Source organism: Amblyraja radiata, chromosome 12 (assembly GCF_010909765.2).
Source record: "Amblyraja radiata isolate CabotCenter1 chromosome 12, sAmbRad1.1.pri, whole genome shotgun sequence".
In the NCBI taxonomy this organism is placed as follows: Eukaryota; Metazoa; Chordata; class Chondrichthyes; order Rajiformes; family Rajidae; genus Amblyraja; species Amblyraja radiata.
In genome coordinates, this window is record NC_045967.1 from 40943937 (window position 1) to 40968206 (window position 24270).

A 24270-nucleotide genomic window follows, 5' to 3' on the forward strand; every position below is an offset into this window, starting at 1 on the left:
GTAACAAGCAATTGACATTTTTTCCAAAGGGAATAGATCAAAACTGCACAAATGTCAAGATATGTTGTTCAATACTGATGTCATATACAAAATCAAATGTTTCTCAATCATGAAATACACAATTACTAGTAGTCACTAGACAAAATCAGAAAATGAATTTATATATATTTTCTTTCCTAATCTGAGAGATGCGAGGACTATTCTAACTTTTCTAAACTTGTGGTCTCCTAGTTGCTAATCATTTTAACTCCCCTTTCCATTCCCATACTGACCTTTCTGTCAAGGGCCTCCTCTATAGGCAGAGTGAGACCACCTAGCAAACTGGAGGAACAGCACCTCGCTAGGGTAGTTTACAATCCAACAGTATGAGCATTGAATTTACAACTATAGGTAACTAACCAAGTACTGCATCTAGTGTTCCCAATGTGGCCTCCTGTACATCAAGACCAACCGTAGACTCGGCAACGGTTTCACTGAACATTTGCGCTCAGTTGGTCAAGGTCCTGCTGGATCTTCCATTTGCTACTTCCCATTCCAATACTGACCTTTTTGTCCTGAACCTCCTCCATTGCTAGAATAAGGCTACAAACAAACTTGAGGAACAGCACCTCATACTCCACTTGGGTAACTTAGAACACAACTGCATGAACATTGAATTCTCCAATTTTAGGGAACTACATAACCACCCCTTCTTCCCCCATGTACCCCCTCGCCCTCCTTTCCCTCCCTCTCTCCTGTGCCACACCTGGACTCGTACTATTTCTCCATTCCCATTACCCATCCACCAACATTCCTTCCACAATTCAACTTTTCAAATCATTTTGTCTTATACCTTGTCTTTTCATCTCTGGCCACTGTCCTACCATCTGTCTATCAAAAATCCTTCTCCACCTGTATCAATCTATTATCTTCCGGCTTCATCCTGCCCCTCATTTCTACCGACATTCTTTTCCCCACCCTACAATTAGCCTGAAGGGTCCCAACCCAAAACGTTACCTATCCATGTTCTCCAGAGATGCTGCCTGATCTGCTGAGTTATTTGAGCACTTTGTGTCTATTTTTTTTGTAAACTGGCAGCTGCAGTTCCTTGATTTCTATAATAAACCCCTCCCCCCCCCCCCCCCATCCCAAAAAGCAAGATTATATGTAAAATAAACGACTTACATTTTGTTTTGTCCCATTCGTGAGATCCGTCATGTTGTAGGCGTTGAGGGCGTTAGAAGTCACTTTTTATTTTAATCAAATTATTAAATTGTATCACGATTTAAAAAAAAATTTAAATTAAATTTTTTTTTTAATTTTAAATCGGGAACGGAGACCAAATGCCATCAAACGGGAAACTGAAGGAGGTAGGCAGAGTTAATTATAACAAAGATTGCTATGCATGGGAGTAAAAATATAGGATTATACCCAGAAAAAATATTTCAAGAACGGGGAAAGACCCACAAATCCTTCTTTAAACACATGGTTAACATGAATGTTGACACACCTCTGCTATATGAAATGTTCTTTTTCTGCTATCCTGACCTCAGCTATAATTAAGAGAGTGACAGGCCAGATTCAGGTCAAACCCACAAATCCCTCTGATAGCAAGTTTAAACATTTGTTTTCAACTATTTTTTAATAAATCAGCAAGGCAATAACCACATTGAGTAGTTTTGGGCAAATGCTTGTGCAAAAAGAATTGAAAATACAAATGTTAGATTCATGTAAAAACGGGATATCTTTCTTAACACAAATGAGATGGAAAGCATTTTTATGATCCAAAACAGTTTCTGTAAGTTGAGAGGTAGATGTGCAGAGTATGACATAACATTTATTTAGAATCAACATTCCAGGGCTGAATGATTATAGAGTAGACAGCTATATTGTATTTAGGATTAATCCTCACAGAATCCTACTAGAAAATGTGAGCTGATGAACGAACCACAGTGTGATTGAACCATTTCAGGTCAACACCATTATCATGGCTCACACAGAACCAAGTAAACTGCAATGTAGAACGGTTTAAAGAATGGAAGATAAAAACTGGCTCAAAGAAACAGAGACAATAATAAATGAAAAATATAAACTGCTTTTCCAATCAAAAATAATTTACTTTCAAACACATCTTCAAAAGAAGTTTGGTTCAGCATTGGGAAAGATTCAGACATGACAGTCAAAAGCTGGTATATGGGCTGCCTCATACAAATGGCCCAGAGGAAAAGGTCATCTTCTACTTTCAATTTAAGAACAATGTTCAATGAAATCACATGATCAATAAGACCCAGCTTTGATAACCGGAAATAGACAAAGTTCCATGACTTTTTTTTATATATAAAAGGAAGTGTCTATCCGGCTGGACATTCTTAGACTTGATAGAGAGAACGGCTCGCATAATGATTCCTGGTCTTCTTGAAAGAGGAGCTCAAAGTAGTCTTTATTCTTCTTTACTTAATGTGCATTTTAGAAAGCAATATTTGAGCTGTCATAGTTTTACAGTAGCATGCATTTCCCAAGCATTAAACTGACCATCACAAAGCAATGTGAAATTCACCAGCCTGTTCGCAATTCACATGTATTTATCGTTATCACAGAGGTAATACTGAAAGAAGTAACAAAATTGCACATTTACCACACCAACCTGAAGTCACAATGAAAATATTAAATTATGAATTCTGAACTGCAGGCTCAAAATGAGGGCCCATCCAACATCTACATGCGAGGCAATCGGCAATGTTATGGGTGAAAAGCTGCCTGCATGGATGACAGTATTGGTAGAAGAGGAGCATGAAGACGAGGGCCAGACCGTAGGAAATTATTAGTTGGACCACTACCAAAGGGGCGCAAAAGTATTCATGCACTTCGGTCTTGAAAAAATACCATAGAAGTAGGAGCACTGCATTTTCCATGAACCGTAGAGAATAATAGATAAAGAGCCTGACCCAGTTCTGTTTCTTGCTGATTAAATCACGATCGCTGAGCAATAGTTGGACTGCCGACCAGCAGAACACATTAATTCCAGCGTAGAGGAAGGAAATAAGCAACAGTACTATAGTTGTGCCAAACCGTTTGTAGCTCTTCTCGATGTTTTCAGGGAAAGGCGAGTGGCCACACCAGAACTCCACCCAAGGAAGAAAGAAAAGGATGAAGAAGTCAAAGGACAGCACTGCGAAGATCCACTCCTTCAAAGCAGTGCTGAAAAGCACCAACACGGTGATTCTGGTGGCAATTTCCAAGGTCCGCCAGAGGATGATGCAAATGTAAGCGATTGGTCTCAGCTGGATCTTGTAGTCATCATACTTGATCTGAATGGAGAGGACGTTACAAACCAAGGCTCCGTACGTGACTGATATCAACGACAACACCATCAGAGCAACTAAACAGACACAAAAATTAGTGGAAACGTTAATGGAACATTCTGTCAAACAGCAAAATATCTCCACTAGCTCACCAGATTTTGACCCAAGTCCAAGTTCTGTCAGGGTATCTAATTTCACTTGCAAAGGGGACTCAGATGTTTGCCTCAAATGCCAACTAAATCCCAAACCCTTCCCTCACCTTTTGGAAACTGGAAGGAGGGAAAGAGGAAGCAAAAATGCATTTCCACTGGTGTTTGCATCCTTCAACACCTTTTGAAGAAATGCATATTGCAGATATTGCCTAGAGTGAATGCATTTTAAATAGAAGAGTGCAGGAGAATGAGAGCTGATCACAAGGAGGTGTACAACATCATGAGAGGAATAGATCGAGTGCACAGAGTATCTTGCCTTGAGTAGGGGAATCAAGAACCAGACATAGGGTGAGGGTGGGGGGATTTTAGTAGGAATCCGAGGGATAACTTTTTCTACATAGTGGGTGCATGGAACGCACAGCCAGAGGAGGTAGTATCGCAGCGTTTAAGAAACATTTGGACAGGTACATGTATAGGACAGGTTTAGAGGGATATGGGTCAAGTGCAGGCAGGTGGGACAACTGTAGATGAGACATGTTGGATGGTGTAGGCAAGTTGGGTCAAAGGGCCTGTTTGCAAACTAAGACTCTAAAACCGGGATCAGATTCAACAGTGACGAAGTGATACTGTAACAATCCAACAGGCCCTACTTTCCAAACTCTCATTTGAAGACCAGGCAGCCAGTCTAAGCACTAGTGGATACCTGCAAATTGCAACTCAAGCCTGGAATCAACAACAAGGGAGTAAAACTGAGAGAGGGAAAATAAGGCAAGATAAACATGAGGCAATAAATAAATAAATAAATAAACAGATAAATGAATAGATAGATAAGCACAGAGTATGAATGCTGGTGTGCTGTCCACCACAGAAAGGTAGGAGATGATTAAACGCATAACTCATTGCACTGCACACTCTGGGAAGACAGAGGGGAGGTGAGCTGGTTCCCAACAGTGAGAACATCCAAATCACAGAAATATTCCTTTGGTTCAATAAGACACTATTACTAATCAAGAACTAATCAATCTGCATTAAAAACAAAAAAGACTTGGCCTCCACAGTGGCAATGGAATCCACAGATTCACCAAGCTCTGGCTAAATAAATTCCTTCTCATCTCCCTTCTAAAGATACATCCCTTTATTCCAAGGCTGTGCTCTCTGGTCCGAGACTCTCCCACTGTAACCATCCTCCCCACATCTACTCCATTTAGGCCATTGATCTGTTGTAAACAACATTATAATTATTCCCAACCTATGAGAACTCACATATATGTAAACTACTACAGTAGGTTTCCTCAATTGCAAGGTGTGGTTGTGCAAGAGGCATAATATTAAGTTCAGAAAGAAAATGAACTGCCAGTTAGGAATACTGGCTGCCACTTTAGAAAGATTGGAAGCAGCCAATTATCAGTTAGGCCAGCTGGGAAAAACATGGATATGAGTGCAGACTCTAAGTGGCATGAAATTTGGTCTTGGCCAAAATGCCCACTTTCTGCTGAACAGCACATTAAAGGGCCTGACCCACTTTGGATTTTTTTTCAGCGACTGCAATCGTCAGTGACTGACACCCGTACAACCGTCAAGTTGTACGACATACATGCTGACGTATGCTCTCCTGCGGGTGACCCCCACATAGGGCTACGGACCACAGATGGGCTGTAAAATATTCTTCCATCAATGCATGGATTTTAAACATTAATATATTAAAATACTATAAAATCAATTGTACAAATGAAAAGATGTCCGAGTCGTTCAGTTTTATTTACAGATGTATTGGTCCGCTTCCAGTTCCAATCACCATGTCTAACTTTTCACAGGGATGGATTCAGTGAGTGTAGACTGTACTCCCCTCACCCCACCACCCCCCCCCCCCTTCATCCCACACCCTCCCCCCCCCCCCCCCCCCCTCCCTTCTCCCCTCCTCGGGGCCTGCTCAGCGGAGGAGGACTGTGTGGAGTGTGGCGGCGGCTAATGGCAGCGTCTCGACTGCAGTCCGTCTGTCTTTTTTTTTTTGCCCGTTAGATGTATGTTTTTGGTTTTAATTTTTATTATTTTTTAGCTGTGTATATGGTGGGGGGGGGGGAGGGAAACCGTTTAACCTCTTCCCTGTACGGGGACCCGACCTTTTTCCCTGTTGGGTCTCCGATGTCGTTGGGCCTAACATCGTGGAGCCGGCGGTGGCCTCCAACCGGAACCAACCTGAGGGCTCCAGTCGCAGAGCCTGCGGACTCGCCATCGCGGAGCTTGCCGACTTTGGAGCGGGGAGAGCTGTGGTGGCGCGCGGCTGCAACACGACTTCAGAGCTTCAGAGGCTCCGACCGTAGGCCCGGTGGACTGGAACATCGGGAACTCGCAGGTCCCTGGTAGGAGGCCGCTTTTCAGAGCTCCCGCAAAGGCAACTTCTCCCGCCGGAATTGCGGGGTTTAAAATGACTCGGAGCGGGGCCTAACATCGCCCGGCGCGGCTTAAACGGCCGCGGGACTTACCATCGCCCGCCGGGTGCTTTTACATCGTGAGCCCCAATTGCCTCAACGCTGTAGTTGGACTGCTGGACCGCGGAAGAACAAAGGGAAGAGATAAGACTTTTGCCTTCCATCACAGTGAGGAGGTGTTGGAGATTCACTGTGATGGATGTTTGTGTAAATTGTGTTAAGTGTGTGTCTTGGTTATTTTTGGTAATGTCATGACTGCAGAAATGAAATTTTGTTCAAACCTTGTCTGTTTCAATGACAATAAAAGGCATTATTCTATTCTATTCTGTGAGTAAGATGGCCAAATATCATAGCGATATATGGTAGAGTTTTTTCTAAAATCAATATACAGCGCAGACAGGAAGTGGTCAAGATGAGACTTTAATTATATAGATGTATAAAATCCATGCATTGAAGGAAGAATATTTTACAGCCCACCAGCCCATGTGGTCACGATATGATGAGACACCCAGATGTCGCCCCTGGATTTTGAACATTCCAAAATCCAGGGGCGACAGGGGGAAAATGTCGCCCAAGTGGGACAGGCCCTTAACATTCCATGTACAAGAATAGCTACTCAGTGAAGGTAAAAGATCGCACTGTAGCTGTGCTCTGGAATGGCCACTAGGAGGAAACACAACTTTTGAAATAGAGTAAATGTATGGGGGAGGAAAAAACTGATTTGCTTCATGAAGATTTTTCCAAAAGCCATGTAAAATATACCCCATTTTAGCCTGAGTAACTGATTTTCTCTGGGGAAACTGCAATATAAACCTTTAAAAAAAATTATATATATATATATAATTAAGTGATATTTTGCAATATTTGTCGGATATGAACTACTTAACCACCAAAGGGACTTTCTTTTGGCAGCAACATAGAAATCATGATGCATGCATTTAAATATTTGGTTTCACTGTGGTATTCTGCAGACAATATCACATACAGCAAAGTGAACCATCCTGAGACACTATGAAGAGAGACGGACCCATTACCTCGTGCAGGTGGAATGTAGTTCTCAATTACGCTAACATACAGCTGAAGAACTAGCTGGGGCGTGGAACCCATGAATGCTTGAATAACAGTCGTCCGATGAAAGGCATTGCGATGGATATGCAACTTCCTCGTTGAGTGATCCACTTCTTTTTCAAATTCACTTGACTGACCGTGGCAGAGTTTTTTTGTCTTGGTAATGCTGACATATGGCTCTTCATGTTTCCCAGACTTGCAGAATACAACAATGGCTTCTAGACATCTGTCAGAAATTAGGACACAATTTCAAAAAAGTGTAAGTGAAATTTTGCTGTAGAACACAGGGAAAGAACAGTACAGAGCAGCACAGAAACAGGCTCTTCATCCCACAATGTCCATGCCCAACACGTAATCCATATCCCTCCATTCCTTGCATATCCATGTGCTTATCTCAAAGCTGCTTAAGTAAAAAAGAGAGAGAGACACTGTGGGAATGGTTTTAATGATTCTAGAACCTCTTGTTGGTCTCTTCAAATAAAGCCCACCAGGTGAGTTCAAAAAAGAGAGTCATCTATCTATATATCATATAAGTGTGTGTGTGTGTGTGTGTGTGTGTGTGTGGCCAGAGCGAGCGTGTGTGTGTGTGTGTTTGTGTGTGTGTGTGTGTGTGTGTGTGTTTGTGTGGCCAGAGCGAGCGTGTGTGTGTGTGTGTGTGCGTGTGCGTGTGTGTGTGGCCAGAGCGAGCGTGTGTGTGTGTGTGTGTGTGTGTGTGTGTGTGTGTGTGTGTGTGTGTGTGTGTGTGTGTGTGTGTGTGTGTGTGTGTGTGTGTGTGTGTGTGTGTGTGTGTGTGTGTGTGTGTGTGTGTGTGTGTGTGTGTGTGTGTGTGATCACATCTTCTCGGAAAAAACAACGCACTAATGGCAAACTTTTTACATATTCCAGTATTCCGTTATTTCCCAGAGTCCAAAACGCCTTTTCTGAAAAATTCATGCTATATTTCTCCAGTTATTAATAAAAATGTTCAAAAATCTGAAAAGACTTTGAAAAAACCCCCCACTGTCTTCTTGCTCGCGCTGCAAGTGACGTCACCTCCACCGTACTCGGGCCCTGCCACCTGGAGCCTGCTGTCAGGAGCCGAGCGCGAGGGAGTATTGCGTTCGGGAACCAGCCATCCCCTGTGATGACGCGGCCCCCCCCACCTCTCAAACTCTACCACCTCCCTCTCTGCCCCACGCTCCCTCTCTGCCCCCCACTCTCTCTCTGCCCCCCTCCTGCTCCCTCTCTGCCCCCCAAGCCTCCCATGGGGGTTACGGGTAGGGGACAGGTGCGTTGGGGGAGCAGACCCAATGGGTCTGCACTTGGTCTAGTATACTATTAAAAGTAGCGACCTGTTTGTCTGTCTCTCTGTGATCTCAAGAACTACGCCAAAACGGTACACAAGAGCGCAACATTTTTTGCAGAATCTTACTCAGTTTTTTCCCCGTTGTCAATCTTGTCAAGTTTCCTTCAGATTTAATTTCATGTTATTGATATTTCAAGGCTTAAAAAAGCCAACTTTAACAAGATTTTTACTGTTAAAATCCTTCCTGCCAGCTTCCAACAAACTTCGACACAAAGTTACAATACAGGAACACTCTGTGCTTCCCCCAACTTTTCACCTGAATGAGATATCAGTCCTCCACCTGCCATTTGCAACAATGTTGCCATCATACAACACTTACTCCAGCTCCTGGCAGGCCAGGAGGGGGAGGGTGAATTGGTATTGCAATTGGGGAAGTGCAATTGGATTTTTTTTTTTTAATTTTTTAAAGTCCAGTGCTGGGGGAGGCAAGGGAGTGCTGGAATCTTATGTTTGGCAACGGGTTGAGTTGGGGGGACCATGCAACGGGTCACAGTTGGTCTAGTTATTTTATAAATTTACGCTATTAAGATAACTATTGAATGATATGATAGGGCATTAGATAATATACTAACAGTGCATGCGATATTTGTCTATCCATTTGTTTTGTTCAAGTGCTCTAATTAATGTATTTTGTAATTAAAAGATATGTTTACTAATTGAAAGATGCATTTATATTCTGACTGTGCAAAGAATATTAGTTTTGCACTTATGATGTGACTGGAGTTATTATGGACAAAATGGTAAATCAAATCGTGCAGATGGCACTCCCTTTTTCGATGTGAGTCAGCTATAAGATATTTACAGGTTAAGCTTTAGTGCAAGTACAAAGGGATTTTTGCTTTCTATTGTTGTTAAACCTGTTATGACTGGGTGCACCTCCATATGGAAGCTGTTAATATTTTACAGGGTACTTCTTTATTCTACAGACATTTTCTGTCTCTATTTGACTACAAAGACAATACATTCATCATACCTTGGTTTTGGCTGACAATATTTACTGAACTGCTCTCTGACATGATTTAATGCAAGTCTATGCCCTGCCTAGCAGGATAAATAATATATTTTGCAATTTTTCTTGAATATGGATAAGATATCTAATAGCTGGGAGGTGGGACAGGTAGTGATTGAAATGCTACAAGATGATTTCATTATGTTAATTATTGCATGGCATTAATTTCCAATGGGAAATACATTGATGTCCTGAATTAACGTACAAGATTGATTTTATTTTAAAGCAAAGTTGCAGATTAATAGGGGAGGGGAGGAGGAGAGGACGACAGAGGCGGGGGAGGGGGAAAGGGAGCAAAGATTGAGAGAGGCACAGGGGAAGCGAGAGGGAGAGTGGGCAGAGATGGGGAAGAAGGCAAGATGGAGTGAGGGAGTAAATAAGTAAAAGTGGGAAAATCACATTGGTTGACTATGAATAACTGACACCAACAACCATTGTTAACCTGATGATATGTCCCATCTGCAGCAGATGAAGCAGCAGTACAAATGTCCTCTTTGTCCCCAGTTCCCGATGAATTAAGATGAATGTAAACTGAATCAACACAGATGGTACCAGCATGAAGGTGATGGTTAGTCCTAACCAATATGAATCGTCCCAGCGGCTGTATGAGGCACATAGCACACCACCAGCTACAGCTTCAGCTATGAACAGGACTGTAGAGATGATGATACTGGCTGGCAGCTTTGCCCGGTGCAAGACAAGTGTTGGTGAGTTGCAATCAGCTTCTGTTCCATCAATGCTCCCTAATGTCTCCATTCCAAACTCTGGCAGCAAGCTCACCTGTAAATAAATTACATACAAGTTAGACTATACGCAAATGTAATCAACAACCAACGCATACAGATACTTGAGGCTATGCTCTATGCGAGTGAACAAAGGGATTCAAAATACATTGCAGCTCAAAAACTTTTCATCAACAAAAATCAGTTTTCTGATTTCTAGACTCTTCAGCTCATTTTGGTGGTGTGGAAATAGATGAAGTGGAGCACATATTCATGCACCTTAAAAAGGCAACCTCTCAGTATGCACAGCATTGTTCTATTATGCTGAACCCTCTCCTGTTAACAAGATCTAAAATAGTGAAAGCCAATTCAGACCAGTGACCACGTTTGCTATATTTTCCAGACAAATCAAGTGTTCCGTTAACGTTCACTTGCATGAACTCTAAATCATTACCAAATAATGCAAATCATCTCACAGATTTAATCTCTGATTTAATACATGGGAACAGGTTTTTCTTATCAAAGGAAAAGTGGGAGAAAAAAAGGGTTGAAAACACAAATAACCACATACACAGAAGCTGCTAGAGAATTCAGGAATGCAAGGGTTGTAACAGTTCTAGTATTTTTTATGATCAAGAACTGTATCAGAGCTATATTTTCCAACGAAAACAAATATATTGATCAGCATGCGCTGAATTTCAGAATACTTAAGCTTTAATACTTAATACTTAAACTTAGAAATTGAATTGAATCACTGAACTACTGAATCACAGAATTATATCGCATTGGTGGACATTAGTTCAAGGTGCCTGGCTAGATCCTTGAAATCCCGTCAATCACATTTATCTGCTCATTGCCATCAACTAGCATTTTCTTGTCTCCTTTCAAGTAATTTTGATTATAATTAAGGAATTTATAATCTCATATGCCAATTAGGCAGCCTACAACGCATTGGCATGAACCTCAAATTTCAGGTAACAACCCCCCCCCCCCCTTCCACTGATATACACACACCTATCTTTCCATTCCCCACACCGCTGTCACAAGTTTCTTTCACTCCTCGACTTGCTCATCTCCCACCCATCTCCGGATCCCCTATATTTCTCCCGTTCCCGTATTTCTACCGTCCCTTCCTCTAGTTCCACAATTCATTCCCCATCTTCCTTATCAGATTCCACCATTTGCATCTTTTTGTCTTCTCGCTTATCACCTCCAGCCTTGATTACTATTGCCACTCATCTCTCCCCCACCCGACTCTTCTGTCAATCAACCTCTCCTCACCTGGATCCACCCATCACTCACTGGCTGTTGCACTGCCCCTTCCCACTCACTCCTTTCTACTGGTATGTCCCCTCTACTTCATCAGTCTGGAGAAAGGTCCCAGCCCAAAACATTGTCCATTCATTTCTTCCTGACCAGTTTCCTCCAGCAGTTCGTATTTTACTCAAGATTCCAACATCTGCGTCTCGATTGATCTATTGACTTGACTGTGCACCCAACTTCAATCCATGGCTCCACACCTTCATTTCACCACCCTATTCCTGGGTATATAAAGGACTATAAGGTTCTTAGTTATATAAACCACTGCCCATTCCCATACACCCTCTCTACTTATTCATTCTGGAAGAGCACTCTACACTTAGTACAGCATGTTTAGTTACTGCATTATGAACCCTGCAAGTATCATAAGCCTTCATGTGTCTCACTTTAAATTATTTATCATTGATCATGTATGGAGGTCTGGCATTGGTGCTCTTTCTTTCTTAATCACTGGAATATGTTTATTCTGTACCTGAAGCACCACTTCTTTGAAGCCTTCCCACTAATTACTATTTTGCCAACCAATTTTTCAATCCAATCCCTTTCAATTCATTGCGTTTGGTCCACTTCACATTAAATACTTTTAACATTTAACTGTACCTGCTATTCAGATGACATTCCGCATACCATCGCTCAAAATGTGCTTGCATTTCATTTCATTTCCTTCCTGAAACAGACACAGTACTGTTTCTTTCCTAGTGGGCAGGAAATGTTATTTTTTTATATTTCAAAACTTCCTTCCCTCTTTGCACCCTGTGCAGTTGATATTAGGTTAACGCACGTTCCTATTATTTTAGTAGGTTTTACATCTTTCTGCAACTTGGTGGAAAACTGGCGACACAGCATACACACAGAAGGATAAAACAACTGTTCTCCGATTTTAACTAAGTAGTTAACCTCCCCAGCCACTCACACTAACCTTCCCATCACCATTGCTCCAATCAATACTTTCACAGTTCCCCCTCCATGTCTACATATATTTTCTCTAGTGTATTTTGTCATCATGAATTTTAGGTATCAAAGAGCTAAAATTTTAGGTGTGAAAGAGCTAATAGTCAAATCTAATAGTCAAATCTAAAATTGAGTCGTTCTTCTACAAGAGCATGGTCTAGTAAAACAAAATAATGACTTGGTGCCAAGTTTGAATGACTTTGTAAATTATATGGAACACAATATGGAGGACAGGTTGACTTTTCAATTAAGACATAAAGATGGCAGCCTGCGTAATAACATGTTCTTCTTTTCAAGGCCATAAAGAAGCCAAGATTGAAAAAAAATAGCTGACGCTCTAGAGATAAGTAATAACTTGTTATTGGATGAGCTCGATTTGAACCCAGCTTTTCTTATATTTTGAAAGGCTGCAGAATCTTTCAGTCATGCAATATTCAGGCTTGGTAGGAGTGCTTTACTGATAAGATAAATGTATAATTGTGCTAAATCTCCTTTGTTCTGAGAGTGGGAGCCCGAGAAGCACTGAGCAATGATTGTGCTCATTGTAGATCTTTGCCACTCCCGTCTGACGAATCAATTAAAGATTGCCACGGTTTACCTTTAACAGTTTTTGTTGCTATCTGCTTTTTAAGAAACGAACTTTGACACCCAGCCACTCAATCACACTAACCTTCCCATCACATTGCTCCCATCAATACCTTCACAGTTCCCCCTCCATGTCTACATATACTTTCTCTACTTGTATATTTTGTCATCATGAATTTTAGGTATCAAATTCTCTTTTTCTTTAAGCTAGTTTTCTGTTTTATATTCTGTACATGATGGAACCAGGGGCCTCCTGGGCAACATTAACTTGTCAGTTTCCTGTCATTTGCATGAGTATGGGGAGTAACTATATCATGAAAATCTTGCTTGCAGCAGCATCACAGGCACATAGTTGTCAAACAAAAACATTAATTACACATTAATTATACGAATTCTACAAGGCAGCAAAAAAAATCAACAAAAAATAAGAAATTCATACACTTTCATGTGCACTGTATTTGCATTCATTGATCATGATATGAGGATACCATTAATTCTCTTAATATTTAGATACATAGATCGGAGATCTCGATGAAACTTACCGAATAATAGAAGGCATAGATAGAGTGGATGTGGAGAGGGATGGGAGAGTCCAGGAACAGAGGGCACAGCCGCAGAATAAAAGGATATATCTTTAGAATGAAGTTGAGGAGGAATTTATTTAGCCAGAAGGTTGTCAATCCGTTGAATTAATTGGCACAGATACGGAGGCCAAGCTATTCGCTATTTTTAAAGTACAGATTGGTAGGTTCTAGATTAGTAAGGGTATCAAAGGTTATGATGAGAAAGCAGGAAAATTAGGTTGAGAGAGAAAAATAGATTAGCCATGATGGATGGCAGAGCAGACTTGATGGGCCCAATGGCTTTCTTCTGCTCCTATATCTTATGGTCTTATAACCTATTGGAAACATACTTTGAACAAATTATTGGTTTCAAAAATAATTTTAGTCTTCAGAATTAATTTTGCCTCTCCCATTTTCATTTAGGAATATAGTAACATGGCAACACACTTCATCTATGGTTTAAGCTATTGTGCAAACATATTGTAGACAGAAAAATAAAGCAGCTGATAAATAAGTAACAGACAAGGAATTTAACCATGAAAAGCAAATATTTACTATGAATGTCTAAACTAAATTGCAGTCTTTTCGATTAGCATTTTTATATTTCTCACCTTTGCAATAAATGAAAACCCTGTTCAAGGCTTTTAGCCGATTTTTTTAATCTAGTTCCGGTTAGAATTTAGATTCATGCAAATTGTGCATTTAAATAAATAACCGCCAAATTCTAAAAGGAGAAAAATTACCACAAATGAACATGTACTTGCCTCACTGTGGCTTGGTTTACCGTTAAGCTCTTTAATTAATTCATAACTTCCTTGCAATAACTGTGTCAATCTAATTTGCGATATGGAAATTATCTGCAGCTAACTTTCATTCAACTTTCATTTTGAAAGGGTAAGATTTGAATTCAGAATCCCAAATAAAACTAAATCATTTCCCTTTTAAAACATTTCTTCCACCCCATCTATACGTTGATATTGACAATGCAGCATTCATAGAGTGGAAACTATTGTCATTCCTGCTGTAGAAACGCCATTGTGTTCCAAATTTGGACGCACTGTAGCAAAATGCCTATGCTTAAGAATGACTTGACCCTAGTACTCTATCCCCGAAGCCTCTTGTGGAATATGAATAAATAGCTCAAACGTTCAAAATGGCAATTATCATCACATCACTCTTCATTTTAAAAAATGAACCATATTTAGCCATGCAAGCTGCTTTTCCCTTCCAAAATATTTGAAATATCTCCCAAATCAATGTCAAATTATTTCCATTACCTCACCATTTTTTAAAACCTCTCCATTCAGGCCTTCCACAGCACTGACACCATCCTCCAATCGAAAGCTACAAATATTATACTGTGAAGGCATATAGTACTTTTTCTTTCGTTTTCTAAACCTCTCCGCCTTCCACCACTCTATTCATTTGTAAGATGATTGACGCAGCCTCAGCGGGCCTAAGAACCCATGCTGCATCTCTCTGTGGCTCCATGACTCTAAAATTCACCTTAACATTAACTCTTTGACCAAGAGGTGGTTCCATCTTCTTTGGCATGGTTTAAATACACATCTGTGCAGCAGCTTGCAATGCTTTTCTATGTTAAAAAGGTACTATCTAAATGCAAGTTAGAGAAAATAAAATCTTATTGTAAAAGAGGCTGTTTTTCCTATTATGTCTCTACTGGGTTATTAGAAATGTTATCCATATTATGCCATTGCGTTGCTCTACTGTTAATTGTTCCCTTTTCAATTAAATGCTCATTTTACCTGTGTACATGATTGAACTTTTTTAATTATTATACTCAACAAATTAATATAACAACTCGATGCAAAAGAAAATGTTTCATCTCTGTCCTGGATCTGATTATCTTATGCAAGTATCCTCTCGGTATCCTCCTGTTTTGTTAAAATAATTAAAATATACTATATTTAAAGTTCAAAGTTACTATATACGTTTCAAAATGATACAAATTTCTTTATTTGCTTCAGCTAACTCCTTAATAACGATTTTGTTTTATGAGGAGGTAATGATGTGATCAATGAGGGTAGGGCAGTGGATGTTGTCTACATGGATTTAAGTAAAGATTAAGATGTATAGGATTAACAGTGACTTGGTCGTATGGATTCATTATTGGCTTGTGTAGGAAGGAACTGCAGATGCTGGTTTAAATCAAAGAGACACAAAATGCTGGAGTAACTCAGCGGGACAGGCAACATCTCTGGAGAGAAGGAATGGGTGACGTTTCAGGTCGAGACACTTATTCGCAGAGGATTATTGGGACACAGCTACCAGCCTTGGAGGGCATCTACTACACACGGTGCCTCAGGAAGGCCGTCAGCATTCACAAAAACTCCTCACACCCTTGTAATAGTCTGTTCGAACTCCTACCTTCCGGCAGACGTTACAAGGCCTTCTACGCCCGCACCTCCAGACTCAGGAACAGCTTCATCCCCAGAGCTATCGCTGCTCTGAACCGGCCCTGCTGAGTGCCCCCCACCCCCATGAACTGTATTCACGCACATCGACCCGGCACAGACATATTTACACTTTAGACTGTTTTACTGTTCTTTTTTTTTTATAAATCATATTTCTCGGAGTATCGAAATTTTATTAGTTGTTTAAGTTATGACTATCGGATGGAAGCTGCATACCAAATCTCGTTACACCTATGTTCAATGACAATAAAATATATTATTATTATTATTATTATTCAGACTGATGGTCTGAATCGGAATCAGTCTGAAGAAGGGTCTCGAGCTGAAACATCACCCACTTCTTCTCTCCAGAGATGCTGCCTGTCCCACTGAGTTACCCCAGCATTTTGTGTCTATCTTACAGATAGTACATAGAGGGTTGTAGTGGAAGGATATTATTCCGGTTGGAAGTCTGTGACCAGTGGAGCTCTGCAGCGATTCCTTTATATTTGTGATGTATATTCCGTTATTGAATGAATTATGGGTAATGATGAGTCCGTGTATAGGAGGGTGATCAATCATCTGATTGATTGATGCCAGAACAGGCGGTCACGGTGGCGCGGCGGTAGAGTTGCTGCCTTACAGCGAATGCAGCGCCGGAGACCTGGGTTCGATCCCGACTATGGGTGCTGCCTGTACGGAGTTTGTACGTTCTCCCTGTGACCTGCGTGGGTTTTCACCGAGATCTTCGGTTTCCTCCCACACTCCAAAGACGTACAGGTTTGTAGGTTAATTGGCTTGGTAAATGTAAAAATTGTCCGTAGTGGGTGTGGGAGAGTGTTAATGTGCGGGGATCGCTGGTCGGCGCGGACCCAGTGGGTCATAGGGCCTGTTTCCGCGCAGCATCTCTAAACTTAAAACAACAACCTTGCTGGATGACTGTTTGCATCACAGTCTGGTTCGGCAACTCAAATGCCCAGGAATAAAGGAGATGACAGAAAATGTGGACATTGCCCAATCATCATGGACACTGACCTCCCTACCATAAGGGATCTACAGGAGGCAGCCAGCATCATTAAGGCCCCACACCACCCAGGCCACACTCTCATTTCACTTCTGCCATCAGAAGGAGGTATAGGAGTCTGAAAATATGACCTTCAGGTTCAGGAACATCTTCTTCCCAACAACCATCAGACCATTGAATACAAATCAACCGTCTTGCTTGTACTAGGGGCTTCAGGCTTTTGTTTAGTTTTACACTAATATTGTATTTTTATTTATTGAATTTTTTATTGTTTGTTTTATTAGGTTATCTTTTGAGTATTATGTTTACAGACCTGTAATGTTGCTGCAAATATATATTTCATTGCTTCGTTTCGGTACATGACAATTAAACACTCCTGACTTTTAATGACTTGGATGTAAATGTGGTTAGTAAGTTGCAGATGACGCAAGTTGAGGACTGTGAGGAAGGCTGCCAAAATATACAGTGGGATATAAATCAGCTACAAAATTTGGCAGAAAAGTGGCAATCTCAACTAGTGCGAGGTGTTGTACTTTTGGAAGTTGAATGCAAGGAAGAAAATATACATTTAATGGCAAGATCTTTCACAGCATTGATGTACAGAGTGATCTTGGGATCAAAGTCCACAATTCCCCAAAAGTGGCAGCATGAGGAGATAGTGATGAAGAAGGCATATGGCGTCCTGGCCTTCATTGGTTAGGACATAAGGATGTTGGTTAGGCTGCATTTGGAGTATTACGTGTAGTTCTGGTCACCCCAATACAGGAGGGATGTGGAGGCTTTGAAAAGGTGCAGAGGAGGTTCATGAAATGATGCCCAAATTAGGGGATGGTAGCTACAGGGAGAAGATGATAGGCTTGGATTGTTTTTCTGGAATGCCAGAGGATGAGGAGCAGCCTAATAGAAGTATATAAAATATAGACAATAAGAACCTTTCGCCCAGGATGGAAATATGAAATACTAGAGGGCACAGCAAGGTGAGAGAGGTAAAGTTTGCAGGAGATGTACAGGGCTAGTTTTTCTTTTACACTCAAAAGGTGACAAGTGCCCAGAAAGTGCTGCCGGAAGTGGTGGTTGAGGCAAATACGATAGTGGCATTTAAGAGCCTTTTGAATAGGCACATGGATATGCAGGGAAACGAGCAATGTGGATTATGCACAGGCAGATAAGAGTTGGTCTTGACATCATGTTTGGCACAAACATTGTGGGCTAAAGCCCATTTCCTGTCCTGTCCTGTACTGTTCTGTGTTCTATTTTATCATTTCATTTATTTTGCTCTTTCACATTTTACATTTCTTCACACTCTTCTATCCAAGAATTCACCTGCCATGTGTCCACCCTCTGGCGTGTGCATCTGCTCAGAGTCAGTTACCCTACTCCCGCCATTGATGTTTTGCTGTGAAGGATCAAGGAAAACTAACAATTTGCTTTCAGTCTATTCATGTGATAACTTGGGCCAATTTTAAGGTGGTGTTCCTCGGCTGTGTTGAAATAAACAAGGAAATATTTCACTAGAAAATTGTGAAGCAGTTGTTAAACCATTCCATTCATAACACAGATAGTAAAGATTCCAAACAACTCAAAATGGTTACTTCACACTTTTTTTAAATGTAGCAATAACTTAAAAAAAACAATATGAAGAGCATTTCACTTGGTGTTTGTCAATCATACCCCACTGAAGATACATTTGCTCCTTAAAGATGATACATACGAGGATTGTAGAGGGAGTCTTGATGCTCAAATCTGAGTTCTATTGCAACAAGATGCAAAGTATGATTCAGGTAATCTCTAGTGCTCTCCGTGTGGAGATTGCATTTTCTCTCTGTAACTGACCAAGTGTAATCCGTGACTCAATACTCAGGATGTCAATATTTGTTTGCTTATCCTTTTGGCGAGTTTGGAGGATTTGCAGGGACAGTTTTTGCTTTGAGATATCATCTAATCCATCAAATAATCAGTAAACTACACTTCAATATTCAGAATGAACTCCATCAGGTTCATTCACCGATGAACCACATTATAGATCTTACTTCGAACATACACGTGGGAACTGAATTCAGATTTAAAGCACATTCTGTGATATTAAAGCAGCATTCAACATAGTTGCCTAGCAATATGCAATACAATACAATACAATTTATTGTCATTTGGACCCCTTGAGGTCCAAACGAAATGACGTTTCTGCAGCCATACATTGCAAAACAAAAAGACCCGAGACAACACAGTTTACACAAACATCCATCACATCGTTGTGATGGAAGGCAAAAAAAAACTTATCTCTCCACAGCACTGAAGTAGTACTATCCACTGGATTAAACATCCACTGCCTATTCCTTCAAGATACCACCGTTTCAGTATGTATTTGCTACAGGATGCACTGAACAAACTGGCTGGATTTCATCAGCAGTACTTCACAACTTCCCCCCTTCACATGGCAATCATTCTAGATTATTTTATTTTGAAATACTTCTTTCGAAAACTATATTTGAACCAAGTGTAGCACAGCATCCATTGGTTTGGATGCACAGCATGTAAGGAAGATTATTTTTCATCTTCAAACTACAAAGGGTTACAAAAAATCTTTCCTGATTATTGATATTTGGATCTCTAATTTCTCAACAAAAGTCAGAAAAAGACCAAATCTTTGAATAACATAAATACTTTACAGAGAATTTAAAACTTTAACAAATATTTCTTCCTTGATTTTTCACTTTTAGCTCGAGTTTTTCCACGAGTTTGTGATTATTATTCAAAGTAAAATTTACATGCAAATTAGAGTAACCAGTTAAAAATATCCTATTTTAATTACAAACCAAAATACATAACATTTATTATGATACTCAAATAACATTCGTCACATGAACCGCCGTGAGGGAGAAGGACAATAAAACAATGGGGACCCGGCTTTGGGTGCTCCACTGTGAGAAGGTGGGGGGGAGGGGGGGGAGGGGAAGAACAAAGGAGTGCCTGGTGGGGATACAGTGTATTCTGCAAGCAAAGAATTTCAATGGGACTTGTCACACGTGACTAAAGTATTCATCCTTTTATTCAGGTGTGAACAACAACTTGTGTTTATATTGTAACTTTAATACCTTCTCTTTAAGAATATATGGACAAATAAATGGCAGGTGTAGTTTAATCCATTCAAGTGTGAGGCTTTGCACTTTGGGAGGACAAATGCACGAGGAAAATAAATAGCAAGATGTACAGAGGGATTATGGGCTGCTGTAGTAGATTGGATGATAAAGAAGATGCACCTGCCTTCATTGGTCGAGGTTAGTCACAAAATGCTGGAGTAACTCAGTGGGACAGGCAGCATCTCTGGAGAGAAGGAATGGGTGACGTTTCAGGTCAAGACTATTCCTGATTGGTCGAAGCGTTGTGTATAAAAGATGGGAAGTAATTTTGTAGTTGTATACAACTTAGATAAGCCACATTTGGAGTTGTGTGTGCAAATCTGGTCTATGTTGCAGGAAGGATGTGACAGCTTTAAAGATTCACCCGGGCGTTACCCGAATTAGAGAATATTAGATTCAAGGTTGCACAAAATAGCTTGATTTCTCTGAGCTTTGGAGGTCAAGGGTTAACCTGATAGCAGATATAAATATATGAGGGGCTTAGCTTGGGTCGTCAGTCACACTCCATCAGGTTCATTCACCGATGGACCACATTATATATCGCACTTCAAACATACACATGGGAACTGAATTCAGGAGATCATAGGCACATTCTGTGATTAAAGAATGTTACAGAATGTCAAAGAATGTCACCATCCCTCCACACCCCACCCCTCCCCACCCCACCCAACAGCATGCAAGGACCAAACAATAGATATTATGGGTATAATATGAGAGGGGGAAATTTAAAGAAGATTTCAGAGAAAGGGAGATTTACGAGGCAAATTTTAAAAAAAAATGAAATAGGTGCCTGAAATGAGCTGCAAGGAGAAATTGCGGAAACAGATAGCAAAGCAACTTTTATAAGGCATTTAGATAAATCCACGAACACACATGGAATGGAGTAAAACAGACCATGTGCAGACACATATGTAGTTTAAACTAGCACCAAGGTCGACATTATGGACTAAAGTAACTGTTCCTGTGCTGTAGTGATCTATATAATTTGACAAACTTTAACAGCAATTTAAAGGAAGTACAAAACTAAGTTCCCGAAAGCTTGGTCAAAGGAACATCTTATAGATGAAACATTTTGAAAAGGATTTCTGGGCTAGAGCAAGTTAAACGCACTCTGTCAACAGTGGGACAAAGATAGCAGAGGGAACACACAAGAGTATTTGAGGAATGCATTGCCCTAATAAGGACTGCTGGTGCCAACAGTGATAGCCTTCATAGTTTTGCATGATGTATTTGAAATTTCGTTCAGACCGTAAGGTCTGAATGACAATAAAGGTATTCTATTCTATTCTATTCTATTCTATTCTTTTACCCACACGCAATCCGAATTCTGAACACACTATGATAACAGCACATATCCTCCCCATGCATGTACTGTATATTGTATGATGTTGTGTTTTATGTTATGTTTGACGGGAATCAGCCTACCTTGTAACATCCTGTACTGAACCTGAATTCCACCAACTTGACTGTGTGGTCATTAAATAATCTAATCTAATCTAATTTAACAGATAGTCTGTGTGATGAATTAGCCAGAATTCTAAGACCAGACAGTATCCAAAATTCTTGCCTTATGTGGTGTGTCTAACAACTTCTTGTTCACTACAGGGACAAAATAAAATAAGGATTGTGCACAATCATTTAAGATTTATCCAATTGAGGAAATCAAATCATATTTCAAATAGGGAAATGTTCTTTCCTAAATAAATCAATGTTATTCTGCCAGCTATGGCATTTAAACAACACAGTCCCGACTCCTTACTTTTATCCTACCATAGAAAACACAGCAGGCTGGTCATCCCAAGTGTGTGTGTTTTCCAAATGCCGCAAGTATCACTTAAAGTTATCATCGAAATGAATTCACACATTGCCCTGGGGTGGGAGATTGCAACCTTTACGTGGTCTGCCCTGTTTCGACGAATGCAATCAACCTGGCGTGCACAATCAAATAAGATCAAATAGAACAAGTTGTCCTACAACTTTAGGCTGTGCACACCATACGCGAGAAGAAGACACATTGCCCTGCATTTACCCCAATTTAGATTTTGTTGTATATTTAAAACGTAGTATTAGAGATTACTGCCAATGGCAAAAGCATGCCTAATACATTCAAAGATGTATGCTATTTTATTCAACATGTATTTATTGACGCTATATGCTATATTACAAGACTGCTTAAGACAAAGGAGCGGGAGAGTTTTTAAAATGATAAACAACTAGCTGTTATTATCAGTGGTGATTTTCGCTCTTTTGACCAATATCAAACAGGTTATTTTCTTTTACCACAAATATGGTAAATTGGTGCTATTTACACCTAGGAATTCGAAGCTCTCAACTATCTCCATCAACACCATTGATGCAGACTGGGGTATGTACTCCACCCTGCTTCCTGAAGTTGATCATCAGCGCTTTCATTTTTCTGACATTGACGTAGAAGTTGCTATCTTGGCATCGTGCTACTAAACTCTTTATCTATAGCCACTATGTCATCTCATCATTGTAAAAAAAAGTTATTTGAAACATATTGTAAAAAATAGCAAATAAAGTGTTTTATTGTCATATGTCCCAGATAGAACAATGAAATTCTTACTCGCTGCAGCACGACAGAATATGTAATCATTAATAAATAATAACAAAAACTCAGAAAAAAGAATAAACAGTGCAACAATAATGTCTATTGTAGTTCATAGCTAATGAGGTTGTTGTGTTTAATAGCTTGATGGCTGTAGGGAAGAAGCCGTTTCTGAACCTGGACGTTACAGTTCCCAGTACCTTCTTCCTGATGGCAGTGGTGAGTGTGTGGCCAGGGTGGTGTGGGTCTCTGATGATGTTGGCTGCCTTTTTGAGGCAGCGACTACGATATATCCCTTCGATGGTGGGGAGGTCAACTTTATGACTTTTTGCAGTCTTTACCGCTCCTCGACGTTCAAGTTGCCGAACCAGGCCACGATGCAACCAGTCAGCATGCTCTCTACGGTGCATTTTTAGAAGTTCAAGAGAATCCTCTTTGACATAACGAATCTCCCATATCTTCTCAGGAAGTAGAGGCACTGATGTGCTTTCTTTATGATTGCATCAGTGTGCTGGGTCCAGGAAAGATCGTCGGAAATATGCCCGCCCAGAAATTTGAAGTTTTTGACTCTCTCCACCATCATCCCATTGATGTAAACAGGATTGTGGGTCCTCAACCTTCCTCTTCCAAAGTCCACGATAAGTTCTTTGGTTTTGCTGATATTGAGAGCCAGGTTGTTGCGCTGGCACCATAAGGTCAGTCAGTCGATCTCACTTCTATACTCTGACTCATCTGTAATTCGTCCCACAATGGTGGTGTCATCAAAGAACTTGAAAACAGAGTTCGCACTATGTCCAGCTGCACAGTCATGAGTATAGCGTGAGTGGAGCAGGGGGCTGAGCACGCAGCCTTGAGGTGCTCCCGCACTGATTATCACTGAGGATGAAGTGTTTTTGCCAATTCGAACAGACTGTGATCTGTGGATGAGGATGTCGAGGATCCAATTGCAGAGGGATGCGCAGAGACCCAGTTCCGGGAGTTTCGTAACCAGCTTTTTTTTTGTATCAAAAAATTATTTATTTAAATTCCAACACGATACAAAACCAAAAAAAACAAAACCGTGGTGACATACCCACCACCATGTTCAAAATCATCAAACAACTATGGCGCCGTGACTCGCGGATGGCCAGCTTGGCCAGGCCTAGGAACAACCCAACCAGGATATCTTCAGCCCTGCCTACTCCCTAGATCCCGTCACCAGTCCTTCGGTCACTGACAGCAGAGCCACTCCTCCCCTTGTGGACCCTAGGTGGAGTGGCGGTGCTCCTTGCCCTCCGGACCCTGGCTACAAGGGACACTCAACTGGTCCCTCTACCCTCAACAGGAACGACGCTGCTCTTGGTCTTGCCGTCCTTCTCCAGGTCGTCTAAAAAGGACCCCAGTTGACACCGGTCATTCCCCTTCACCCCCCCCCTGCCCCTCAACTCCTTCTGAGGATGTGGTTCAGCGAGCAGGTGAGCCCGTGTAGGTTTGGCCACTGGAGGGAGGCCAGTCTGGGCCGATGTTGGGCTCCTTTGGTGGCCTGGATGAACTCACGGATTTCCACCACAGGAATGAGTGGAGTGACGTCTGGGGGAGTGAGAACACCCATTGATTCATTGTCCGAGGAGTCCCCTTCCACCTGCTCACTGCAGATGGAGACACCATCCCCATCCCCATCCCCGGACTCGTAACCAGCTTTTTTTTTTTTTTTTTTTTTTT

General features: G+C 41.0%; 1 protein-coding gene across 3 annotated transcripts in view; it reads right to left on the reverse strand.

The window, feature by feature from the left end:
* Window positions 1-2080: 2080 nt before the first annotated feature.
* Window positions 2081-24270, reverse strand: part of LOC116979121 (membrane transport protein XK-like) — a 31146-nt gene continuing 8956 nt past the window's right edge. For 2 of the 3 annotated variants that reach the window (XM_033030607.1, XM_033030608.1), the window contains exons 2-4: window positions 9727-10064; window positions 6897-7156; window positions 2081-3358 (exon numbers count right to left, since the gene is read on the reverse strand). In XM_033030607.1, coding sequence (XP_032886498.1) covers window positions 2649-3358; window positions 6897-7156; window positions 9727-10040 — 1284 coding nt within the window. In that variant the 5' untranslated portion in view covers window positions 10041-10064 and the 3' untranslated portion in view covers window positions 2081-2648. Of the gene's footprint in view, window positions 3359-6896; window positions 7157-9726; window positions 10065-13404; window positions 13457-24270 lie in introns of those variants that run through there. The other variant, XM_033030609.1, reaches the window with a different exon arrangement.